Below are 12,412 nucleotides of genomic sequence, written 5' to 3'. Positions count from 1 at the left end.
GGGCTATTGTACTGGGTATACTTCCGGGCCCATTGGATCCTGGGCCTTAGCCTCATAGTACGATGCGTGACCCCATGTCCATTAGGCCTTGGACCTTGGTTTCGGCACTTTTTAAGGCCCAATCTCAGCCTGAATACCATACTAGGTCTACCTAGTCATGATCGTATTAAAAGCAGGCACATGCCGATCAATTTATAACTTTATCGGGAATGCACTTGCTCGGGGCAGTCTATGTGCTCGACAGCCTAGTAATGCCATAGGTAGTATTGCTGCCGAATAACCTTTTTGAAGGCTGGAACCAGTTCCAATGCCATTATCACTGTTCCCAACAGAGCATATGCTTATTAGAAATGATAGGATTGGACCCCCTCTGCACGAGTGAGATCAGGAAGTAATCATAACACCTCCACCCATCTCAAGCTATAAATAGGAGAATAGAATGTGAGGAAGGGGTTGGCACTTGGAGAGAGAAAACAAAGAGCAAAGGAGTAATAGTATTAGCATCGCTAGAGGGAGAGCAACATGCAAAGGAAAAAGAAAAAGAATCTGTGAGAGAAAGGGCGTCATTAGGTTAATTGGCCAAGAACTACCCATAGTAGGAAACACTCAGCCCACTATACAAATAAGTTGTGAACCCAATCCTAGGCCCAGCCCACCTAGAGAAGTTTGGGTACGCACAATTATAAAATAAATGAAGTTTGACATATCAATGTTTTATAATACCCTTGTCATTACTCCCTGAGGTATTTGGATTGCAAACCTTATATATAAGACAATATACAGACCATATGAAATAGAAGATTGATATGTCAATATTTAAAAAATAAAAAAAATAATTCTAAGATTTTGAATTGTAAGATTGACAGGAAGTCGAAATACAAACTAAAATAAAAGAGAAGACATTGTTGATTTACATTGAACAAAGAGTACTAATGTCGTTCGAATTTATAACGATTGGTCATGTCAAGCAATTCATATGATTCATCAATTTAAAACAAGGCTCAATCTTAGTTTATGGTATCGTTTTTAATATTATAAAATTTTACTAACTTTATTGATGCATTGCATGACTACTAGTCAAATAATAATTTCAAGTAATGCGTCAATATGACTTGTTATTCAATACTAATTGCAAAGGATGATTCATAACAAAACCAAATGTGTCACCAAAGACAAGGTATGCCTGTGGATCAAAATCTTAAAATTACAGTAAAGTTATACATGCCAAAAGAAAAAATCACAAATTTGGGGCATGTTTAGCTTTGCCTTTGGTTTGAGGGGTATTTACAAATTACAACCAAAGAAAGGGAAGACAACAGAAAACCATAAAGTTAAAACATCAATCAATAGTCAAGGCAGATTCTTCCAAGAAGCTTTTTGGGGTGAGGGTTGCACTTGCACTTGCCCGGTCTCAATCCCTACTGGACTCTCTATTGTTCCGACAGAAGCCTTTTCTACCATCTGCTTATTCTTCATCACACTTAAATATGTCCTCTAGAGGATTCAAAAAAATGACACATTCTCCTTTGCTATAAACAACCAAGTATGGGAAAGATCTTCAGGAAGTCAACAATTAAGCTCTCACCTTTTCCATGTTTACAAACAAGAACCAGGGTGTTCTGTATTACATGGTATCTTATAGCCGATGCATCTTCAATTTACTTGATCTTCATTTGAAGTCTGGCTGATCAACTGACATGTGAAGTCTGGCTGATCAACTGAGTGTATCACAAGTTTAGGGCTTGGAGATTCTAACTCAAGTACAACCTGTAATTAAAACCATTGAAAAGTTCAAGCATAACAATTGAGTGAAGAGTAGGAAAAACACGACATTAATATATCATAATCTAAAAGACGGGAGATAAAATATACATGTTAAAATGAATGACACCAAAGAAACCTCTAATTATGAATCTAGATGGTAATAATTTAGCCTACTACAACATTAAAAGAATCACAAAACAAACATCAACATTTGATAACTAGAAGATGGAAATATAGCTTTAGACATTTCCTACCACAACATTTTCCCCTTGCTTAAGAACTGGAGCAGGGACATAAAGGCTGCATTGTGGTCCCCTCATCTGCAAAATGCACCATTTATCAATTCTCACAGAAAATGAGTACAACAATAAAAGTAATATCAAACCACAAAGGAACCATGTAAAATAGGGAAACAGGAAGCTTACTGGCCAATATCTTCCTATATTAAATTCATTGACAAATGCAATGCCTTTACCCCAACCGTTGAATGATATGAATGTGTCTTTAATATCATTTTCTTTGTCAATAGAGAAATGGCCGGCATAGAATGATGGTTCTTTTGAAACATTCTCTGCATATGAAAGTCAATGGCTATCCATTAATGTTCTTCTCTCCATCATTATTCATAACCTCACTAATTGATGCTTGGAACATGGATAGGAGTTGTGCTTGATCAAACAAAGAATGATCAGAGATATTTAATAGAGAAAAATAACACAAAGAGTAGAATAGAACATTATGCTTGGTTTTCATCATTATCAGAGAAAAGACTAGACTAACCTTTGGCTTTTCTGCGGGCTGATTTTTCTATGGATTCAGAATATGCAATGACAGGATTGGTTTTTGGGACGTCATTTAGATTGTTAAATGGAAATGAGAACATTTTCCATCCGTGCAGAATTCTCCCATCCAAATAAACAGAAGACAAAATACCCTGCCAAAAAAAACAAGAAAGAAAGAAAGAAAGACCAGTTGATATTATCCGTTATACTAGGAAGCACTGTCTTTTAAAGATGTCAGGAGGAGAAAAAAGTGCAATGTTGAAATTTCAGTTGCGAAGTATAGGAAAGATATAATATAGAGACTTAATTAAGTGTATATATATACCTTACATCACTGGAATTTTATTAATTGAATGCGATATTTACTTGATGGAAATTCCTTGTTTAATAATTGAAACCAAATGTGCAGTAATAATAACAAAGATGATGAGAACAAAATCATATTACTTACAATCTGGACTATGATTCTTTACTCATTTGGCAATTTGATTTAAACAATTAATGTCAGTTCTACCAATTACTAAAACAATTAACTATAGGTGGAAACAATAAAATAAGAAAGACAAAAAGACTCCATATTTTGTTGTTTGGCATTAGTATTGGTATTAGGCATTAAGGTTCTTTCTTGTTGCATATCCTGCCAATTTTTTAACAACTTGAGGTTTTTAACATTACTCATTAAATTGATAGCTGCTTTCTTATATAGTTAGTGTCAACTTTACAGAAAACAATAAATGAATAGATAACCATGCTGCACAGTTACAAATAATATTCTTAAGGATTTGACTACCACACGAACTCAGTTAAGTGTTTTTTAACATAGAGGAATTAAAACGAACCAAAGTTTCTTCTTATAACCTTCAGTAATATGTTGAGTACAAAGGATTAGAACTCAGTTAAAAAATTCTCCAGAATGCAGTCTTTTGGATAATGAAGTAAAAGACTCCATTCTTCATGACTCATAATTTAGAAAATACATACACACACACACACACACACACACACACACACACACATATATATATATGTATATATAATTCTCTATTTTGCAAGATACTTACCTTCCTGTCAAATATGTATGGCCCATAATTTACACGACCCATATTTTCAACCTACAAGAACAGAAAACACTTAAGTAAAAATTGTATTATTTATAGCATCAATACAGAAAATTCACTTTGTGTGTGATTCTGGGTATGAATAATACATATGTAGAATATGTATATATATATATATATTGCAGAGAACCCCCTAGCACTAACATAGTAACAAAAGAATTCATTGCATATTGAAATTCTTATGTAGCATGGCTTTAATAATTACTCCAAGCCAGGAAATATAACAACATTCTCATATAATAAGCTTAAAGCCCTAAGTCAAATGATAATTATAATAGTAAAAACAAAAACAGGGTAGTTAAGCACCAAAACATATAAGCTGATGTTGGAGATGCATTTAATTTTAGGAAGGCCAAGCATTTGATTTGACCATCTTTCCATTGTACCAACAAAAATTGGTCTGCCACCATTATCTTCAGAAGAGCATGATAAAAAAACTTGAGCTCTGTCATGAACCTGCAATAATTTTTAAGAAGTTAAATTCTTTTCCAAACTTTCATAGATCCTAATCCCTAAGATCCAAGAATGATAGTATTGCTTTCGTTGGATAATAAAACAGAATGATTAAATAGCAACAAAGCAAACATCAAATTAATCAGCTTAAATATAAACTTAAGGGAAGGCTGCACCTTTGGTATTGATAGAACGCTTCCATCGGCCTTTGCAGCATATTCGGATACATATAATAAAAACCCAAACATCTGATCATGAAGAACATTCAATTTCAACAACATAGAGCATGCAGCGTTTTTCGATATCCAAAGGAATGTATAAGCTACAAGAAATGATGCTTACTCACCTGGCCCACAGACTCCATTGAAATTGGGTTTTCAGATTTAACAATGTCAATGGAGTTTATCCTATTAAGTATATCAAAAAAAAATTCTTTTTTCTGTAAGTCAATAGGTCCATATCCTGCCTTCTCCTTATTTGGCGGAGCTGAAGGAAGAGATTTTGCGCTGTATTTCTTTATAACACTCTGAATTGCTGAAAGCAGTAGAAATTTCATAAATAGAACATCTTTTTAACATGATCATAACTTGCAACATAAAATTTGAGTTAATTTAAGTTGGCTCCAAGTGTACTAAATATACCTTTGAATTTTGCATTGTTCACATCACCAGTTTCCCTAATTGGTGCATCCTAGAACAAGAGGCATCAGATCAGTGTGTTTATCATGCACCAGCAGTCAATATAGAAGTTACAACAAGCAAGTTAATATTTCCTCACATAATCATAAGAAGTGAGGTCAGGCTTGTAATCAGACTCATTTCCACCAGTATTCGCTCCATTATAGAATCCAAAGTTTGTACCACCATGTGCCATCTAGAAATTAGAAAGCCAAGATCAAAGTATTACCATGAAAGGGATCAGTTAACAGAAACAAGTACTGGAATTTGAGTGCATACATAAAGCACAGCAGAACCATTTCGAGCCAAAATCTTTTCCAGAGCAGCTGCTGTAAAATCAGCATCAGTCTCTGCAAGCTTCTCTCCCCAATGTGTAAGCCAGCCTGTGTAAAACTCCCTGAAGCAACAAGCATCATGAGAATTGAACCACTGACCATTATATAAATATGAATTACTAGCGAGACACTTACGCTGAAAGTGGTGGTGACTTTCCAGGGGCATTGAACTTCTTTTGTAACTGAAATATTGGCCAAGGCTCATCACCAGTAGTAAAGTCAACAGCTACATACCAGAGTTAGTTAAAGAGTAGGTTATGAGTTACTTGGATGATAGCCAATGTACATATATTCATATGCAAATACACACACAGAGAGAAACATGCTCACAACATACAAAAATGAATTAAATAGTTATTGATAACTGAAATAAATAAATAAACAGTAACAAAGAAAGAAAATCATGAGAAAGATTAGTATTCATAACTTAGAAAATGTATTATAAAAGATTAAACTTTGATGTTGAAATTTACCTGAAAATACTGCATCTCCAGATATTGTTCCTCTCTCAAGAGTTTCCCTAGTACCTCCATCTGTAGTATACCTAAAAACCATTAAAATCCAATCAAGAAAGGATGAATGATTAAAGAAGAAATCAATGACTCAATATAATATAACCTGAAACATTAGTTTGAATCCCATTTTAGGGAAAGTGTTAAAACAATAAATGACAATAACAATAACAATAACAATAAAAATAAAAATAATAAAATAACCTCTATGGAAGGTTTTATACAATAAATTAAGTAAAGGATGAAACTTTACAAAATGTAGACATAAACATATGAGATTAACATGATATATTTCTACATAGAACCAAGATGATCAGTCTAAAGACAGAAAAAACATCTTACAAAATTATATCATCCCCGAGGTGACTACGAGCGAAGGTGACAAGTTGATGAAGATAAGCTTTGTCATTTCCATATGAACCATATTCATTTTCAATCTGACAAATTAATCTCACATTAGTAGAATCTTACTGACATTGAAATCTAAAACAATCCCACTTCAGTGGAACTTGAAGTTAACAACTTTGACAACCTAAAAAAATCTGAACAATGATTAAGATGCAATCATAAATTTTCAGTTATCCCATTTAATCGATTTATTTGGATTCCCTGGAGGATGCATATAGAAGAGGAATGTAATTATCATTCCCTTTCCATTTTAAAGACAATACTTGTGTCCATATTTTTAACCCAATTGTCTACATAGATATTTGTAAGTTCTTATATAGCCCTTTTATGTTATTTATTTCCCTTGGTCATATGGTTGAAAGATGGAGAGAATATTACCAAAAGTTGATAGAGGAGGAACTACTTATGATCCATGATACCATTTTTCAAGGGGGGGGAAATGACAAAATAACTACACCTTAAATCTAATTGTTCAATTATAATCCTTAAAAGTTTTCCCACTCATTATGTATAACATTGGAAGCCCAGAATTTGAATTTATTTTACATAATTCTCAAAACTTAATGACTAGCACCTTCCATCTTTAATTTAAAGTCTCTAACATGAGATGGTGCTTAATTTTTGCAAACAGGAAATCTAACCCTAATTATGTCCTCATTAATTTTTTACATCTTTTATCAGTTAAATGTCGTCAAAACAAGTTCTAGTTAAAGAGTAATATATCCACATACTTGAACCATTATAACAGGGCCTCCATTTTCGTAAAGAAGAGGAGCTACTTTCTGAAGCAGGATTGCCCACCATCCTTCAACCTTGAATAGTTCACAATAGATATGATTCCATAGTAAACATTGAATAGTAAAAAAGAATATAAAGAGACAATTAAGTGATTTACAATGCGAAAGATAGTTCAATCAAAATTTAAATCATTTTGATTTCACAGAATCTACAAAACATTATTAGGTCAGCAAAAGAGAGCCTTGTTATGAACCCAAACATTTTAGGACCTCCTAGATGGACTTATAAGGCTATACCTTTATGACAGAACAAAAAAATTACACCCAGCATTTGCAATATAATTTTTTTTGGGTACAGCATAGAGTTATGGTACAATTAACTTGTAAAATAAAACAGATGAAGATAGAAAAAATTGCTTCAACCTTTTTTCCCTATATTTTTCAAGAGATCTATCATATGTCAAACAATGGACAACAACAAAGCCTTGGTCCAAATTTTTTGGGGTCAGCAATCCTCAACAAGATTAGTTAGCATCAGCCACATGTATACTTTTCCTCTATGCTATTCTATCTAAAGTTATAGCCTCTGTTACTCCCTTAATTGAAATGTCCTTTTTAAGTACCACTAATGTCAAGTAGTGGAAGTCCAACGAATTAAATATTCAATCTTTTAAATTCTGAAGAGAAAAATAAAACAATCAGGAGAGAGGTAAAAGAAATAACATAATATGAAAGGCATACAGTTTGACTACTATGTGTTTTTCCTGCATATTGTAGTGTCATTAATATATTTTTTCTTACTTATATATATATATATATATATATATATATATATATATATGAAAGGCATACAGTCACTACTTTACTTTCTTATCTAGCTGAATAAAGAATTTAAGAAGAAACCTAATTAAGGCTATAAGATTTAGCTCAAAGGTTACCTCCCACATAAGAATGGGTGGAGGGAAAGGTCAGGGGTTCAAAAACCATTAGGTATGTGTGTGATTACCATTCACAACAACAACAAAAGGAGAGAGAGAAAGAAAAAAAAGAAACCTAATAAACTATTGCTAGGTTGCTTCCTCATTTAGAATAAACTGTTACCGTCTATTCAAATGAAAATGACATCCATGAGACCTAGTTACTAAGCATGCAAAACGTGCCAAAAAAAAAAAATTGATTGTGCTGATATTTGTAACTTATTAAACAGCTATGAAAAAGAAAACATACTAAGTGGAGGAAAGCAGGATCTGATGATCTTAGTCTGATAGCTGGCTCTATGGCAAGTAACCAGGCAGGGAAACCCCCCAAATCCCACTCTGAGACAGAAATGAAGAACAGTAATTGTCATGTCAACAACATATTATCTCATCGTCAAGTTCAACAACAACAAGAGAAATACAAAAATGATTTGTTGGAAGAACAGCCAAGATTGATAGATGGAATAGGAGCACCTCTAACTTTTTTGGGTCAAAAGAATGACAGCACCTCATAGGAAACAAATTTATGCCTTTATCAATCATCTATGAGGATTTGATATATTATATGCAAACTAAATTATAATACCATAGCTAAGTGAGGACACTCATTGAACAAGAAATACAAGCCATTTCACCCTTTTGTATAAATCAACCAGCAATGACTTGCAGGAAAATGTTTACTTAGCAAGAAACATATTTACAAATCACAAGTTTTATAGTCTGAGAATTAATCTCTCAAAATTGGGGGTAAGGAAGCCTACCATGATTTCTCCCAAACCCTGCAAAGAGTGGGAGCTTTATGCACTGGGTAAAACTTTTTTTTTTTTTCAAAAAGGACCAAGGATTGGGAGAAGTACTTGGCATCATTATGTAATTAGAACTTCCTAAAGACCCCTAAAAATTATATGAATCATCACCTGCAGGAAGTGACTAAGGTTTTGTTTGTTTGTTAAGTGGAAAATTAAATAAGTAAAATCATTTTCCACAAATGGAAATATTAAAAAAAAAAATTTATTTGATACTCATAGTCTCTCACCAAGAATAATACAGCCTAAATTTATATTATTTAAAGAATTTTTTTTTTCTACTTAATTTTTTTAATTTTTAAATCAACCATATAATGGTGCACCATAGATCATAAAGCAATTATCCAGCTTCAGTATGCACTGATATTAGAAATTAAATATGAATATGTATATCTAGTAACCTAGTCATGTGCAGTAAATTTCAAAATGTCCAATAACAAATTATAAAGCACCTAGATTTTACAGTAATGCCTGACCTGCACATACATAAGGCCCAGGCCGAAGCATAACAAGGAAACCAAGTTTGTGGCAGAGTTTGAGAAAAGATACTATATCTGCAATCCCCTCAAAAACTAGCTTTCCAGGTTTTGGTTCATGCAAATTCCAAGGAACATAAGTTTGGATAGTATTCAAGCCCAAAGCCTTTGCTTTCAACAGTCTATCTTCCCAATACTGCAGTGATGAAAGACAAACAGCACATCACAACAAGCAAGAGTTAACTTAAACAGAGAAATATTTGTGTTCCACAAAGACTTCCAGTAGACCAAAACTACACAAAGCATAATCAGTTATTAAAGCATATTAAGGGAATAGTTGCACATATGTGAAGCTTGAGGAGCTCCATAAGTTTTTAATCAGCATGTTATATATTGGATATCTATATATTCTCTATGTCAAGTATAAGATTTTACAGAAGCTCATTAAAGTTTATCTTTCTCTGTCATATCATATTAAATTATAATTTTGTTTTTCAACAAATCAGCAATACCTTATTGTTGTCTCTATTGGTCAATATTAAGGCTGGCTTGAGTATTTTTATAAATCTTTTGCATCTTATTAGGTATCATTGACTAATAGAGGTACCCTTCTCTTACAAATAAATTGATAAGGTACTAATTTCTGAAAAGTTTACTATAAGAACACCTCTGGAAGAACCCGGAAATAATGCAAGTCGCCACCAATAATTTGGAATGGTTGTCCATCTTTCCAAAACATGTCATTGGCAATCTCGAATTTTTTAGCAGTATCCTGAAAACAAGAGAATAAAAGCCTCATCCCTTAAACTCACAGGCTCTTTCAAAATCAAGAGAATAATTGTCAAAATCAACACAACAATTGAATGCATATGGCATGAAAATCAGCTATAAGTCTATGATTGACAGCCAAAAGATCATTCCAACCAATTCCCCAGCAAAAAAAGGCAGTACAGTTCCAAGATTTAAGTGCAAATCATCAAGCTAGAATATTTTACTATGATCAAGTTGTTAGCTAAGGAAGAAAGAAAAGCCACAGATAAAGTAAATTATTAAGCTTTAATTTTGACTACAGTACTGATTTCTAAATTAGTTAAATTTTGACACATTCCTCATTAATATCCAAAACTTGAAGTTGTTTCTCATTTCAAACGCTCCTCTTGACCTAAGTACTAATAATTCCTTCCAACGAAACAAACTAACCAGAACTCAAAACCCCAGAAACAATACAACCCAGTATTACATTTACAAAGACAAAACTTATCAACACCCAAAATCTAAATTCTCTTACTTTCCTACACTTTCCCATCAACCAACCACACTGTGCTACTTGTTCAGCATCAAACTCAAAGCTCCATACGAAATGAGTCAAACTAATCCAGAAGCAATATCACATAGAATTGCATATACAAAGACAATATTATCAACACCCAAGAACTAAATTCGTTTACTTTCCTACACTTTCCCATCAAAGCAAAACACACTGCATACTCAAACATTTCATATGAAATTAATCAAACTAATCAATAAATCAAAAACCCAGAAATAATATCACATAGAATTGCATTTACAAAGACAAATGAGCACAAAAAGAGAGAGAGAAAAAGAGACTCACTTTCTTGTGTCGAGAGTGAGAAAGGTCATGGGGTGAGTGAGAGGAAAGAGAAGGTAGAGGAGCAAAGACAGGGACGAAGGCACACAAGGCAACGATAGCGAAGAAGGTGCAGAAGAAGAAAGTGGTTCTGTTTCCTGATCTTCGATTCCTCGCCATTGCTGAGAATTTGGAGGTTGACTATTGATGTTACAGACACACTGGGACTCTATATCATGGTTTGTGGGACCGTTAGACGTTACTTGGGAAAAATTCTTAAAACTCAAAAACAAAAAAAAAATCTAATCAAAGTTTGTCTTTTTTTGACAAATAAAATCTGCCTGTGTATCTATTAAAAATATAAAAATGAAATCTGATTGGACGGTTTAGGTTCTCTAACCTTTTCATCTTAACTCTGGACTTTAGTTGTGTAGACCTTCATCATGAAGTGAACAAATGATTGTTCGACCTCTAATTAGGTGACAATTCTTTTCTTATCTTCTCTTTAAATACACTTGCATGTCAATGGATTTATACCGACTTTGAATCCAAACCACGAGAAATTATTAGGTTTATCGAAAATACCGTTGAAGAAGTCTACTAAGAGGACTGCTGAAGTGGTCTTTTTGGTCCTGTGAACTAATATGACATCACATGGTGGTTTTTTATATATATTCTTTCTATTGTTAGATTGGAAGCTAACTCACATATCTGCATAGGTGACAGAGTTTAATTGATTGAGATAACTATTTTAGTAGTCTTTTCTACTAGACCTAATAATTTCTTGCGAGTTGCATCAAGTGAGCCTAAAAGAATGATATAATCGATAGGGCACACTTCTTATAAAAAAAGTTACAAAGTTTATTGTCTATAGAACCCCATGTTTGTTTTAATGAAAACCTTTATGTGAAGACAGTTTTTCGCATTTTCATGTGTTTGATAGTATTAGAAAAAAAAATAGGATAAAAGAAAAGTATCTTTTAATTTTCTTTATTTAGCTTGGCATGAGATAAAATTGTTTTTCACTAAAATTTTATGGATAAAAACCTTATCTCCGGCAAAACTATATAAAGAAAAGAATTATTCTTCATACAAAGCTAAATATGGAAAGTCAATAAATTTTTTTTTTTTTAACTCATTTTAAGGCCTTACCAACTATCAAGCATAAGAAAATGATATAGTTTTTTAGAAAATGCTTTTTGAAAAATGATTTTTTTTTTTTTCATTGTAAATCAATCTCTCTCTCTTTCTTAGACACGCGGTCACACCTGGATGGCCACGTTTCTTTTGTTGGTCTTAAGAGAGTAGAATCATGTTTCTCCCCTCTCTCTCTCTGTGTATGTTTTAAATATACTTAGTCTTCTTAAAATAAAATAAAATAAAATAAAGGGATGTTATTGTTTGATGGATGAGACTACAAAGGGCAAAAGGGAAGGCCACTAATGATCCCATGCACTGCAAATCTAGATGCATGATGGGGGACGATGCTTACAGTATAATAATATATATAACGCCATATTGTTCAACATAACATGTGTACAGACCATTGATGTATTTGAACAAGTCTTATTTTTACAAGTTTGTTGCGGACACAATTTCTACCCCAATTCTTTTTTCCATAACATGTTGTGGGTGGTGGACAATTGTGTTCATATGGATCTTGTAGTGATATTACTTTTTATTTTCCACTAATCATAACCTACACTTAATTGACAAGTAATTTCAATGGCATGATTCAAATTAAGACAAATAATGCAATAATAACTTATTATTGTTTAG

The 12,412-nt window shown here is 33.0% G+C and overlaps 1 protein-coding gene across 2 annotated transcripts; it reads right to left on the bottom strand.

Annotated features, from left to right (window-relative positions):
• Positions 1-1,088: 1,088 nt before the first annotated feature.
• Positions 1,089-11,113, bottom strand: LOC142637309 (beta-galactosidase 17-like). Of its 2 annotated transcripts, XM_075811584.1 has the most exons (20): positions 11,034-11,113; positions 10,658-10,862; positions 9,713-9,817; positions 9,046-9,241; positions 8,014-8,102; positions 6,781-6,861; positions 5,984-6,078; positions 5,603-5,673; positions 5,265-5,355; positions 5,074-5,191; positions 4,895-4,990; positions 4,759-4,807; positions 4,464-4,651; positions 4,294-4,365; positions 3,971-4,120; positions 3,608-3,658; positions 2,545-2,698; positions 2,190-2,335; positions 2,019-2,084; positions 1,089-1,767 (listed from the first exon to the last, which is right to left on the bottom strand). In XM_075811584.1, the coding sequence occupies exons 2-20, from the start codon at positions 10,811-10,813 to the stop codon at positions 1,654-1,656; spliced, it is 2,088 nt and encodes a 695-aa protein (XP_075667699.1). In that variant the 5' UTR covers positions 10,814-10,862; positions 11,034-11,113; the 3' UTR covers positions 1,089-1,653. The 2 variants fall into 2 exon arrangements, with proteins under 2 accessions (XP_075667699.1, XP_075667698.1); XM_075811583.1 differs by lacking the exon at positions 11,034-11,113 and having other exon boundaries at positions 10,658-10,912.
• Positions 11,114-12,412: the final 1,299 nt, after the last annotated feature.

The sequence above is a fragment of the Castanea sativa genome, chromosome 5 (assembly GCF_040712315.1).
Source record: "Castanea sativa cultivar Marrone di Chiusa Pesio chromosome 5, ASM4071231v1".
Classification (NCBI taxonomy): Eukaryota; Viridiplantae; Streptophyta; class Magnoliopsida; order Fagales; family Fagaceae; genus Castanea; species Castanea sativa.
The sequence above is the reverse complement of the archived record's forward strand: the minus strand, read 5'-3'. Positions and strand labels throughout refer to the sequence as shown.

Excerpts from the sequence above, each read along its gene's own strand:
- LOC142637309 (XM_075811584.1), bottom strand. The coding sequence starts at position 10,813 with ATGGCGAGGAATCGAAGATCAGGAAACAGAACCACTTTCTTCTTCTGC. Across the intron at positions 5,674-5,983 it reads CTCGGGGATGATATAATTTT|GTATACTACAGATGGAGGTA; the intron begins GTAAGATGTTTT and ends AATGGTTTTTAG. Across the intron at positions 3,659-3,970 it reads ACATCAGCTTATATGTTTTG|GTTGAAAATATGGGTCGTGT; the intron begins GTGCTTAACTAC and ends CTGTTCTTGTAG.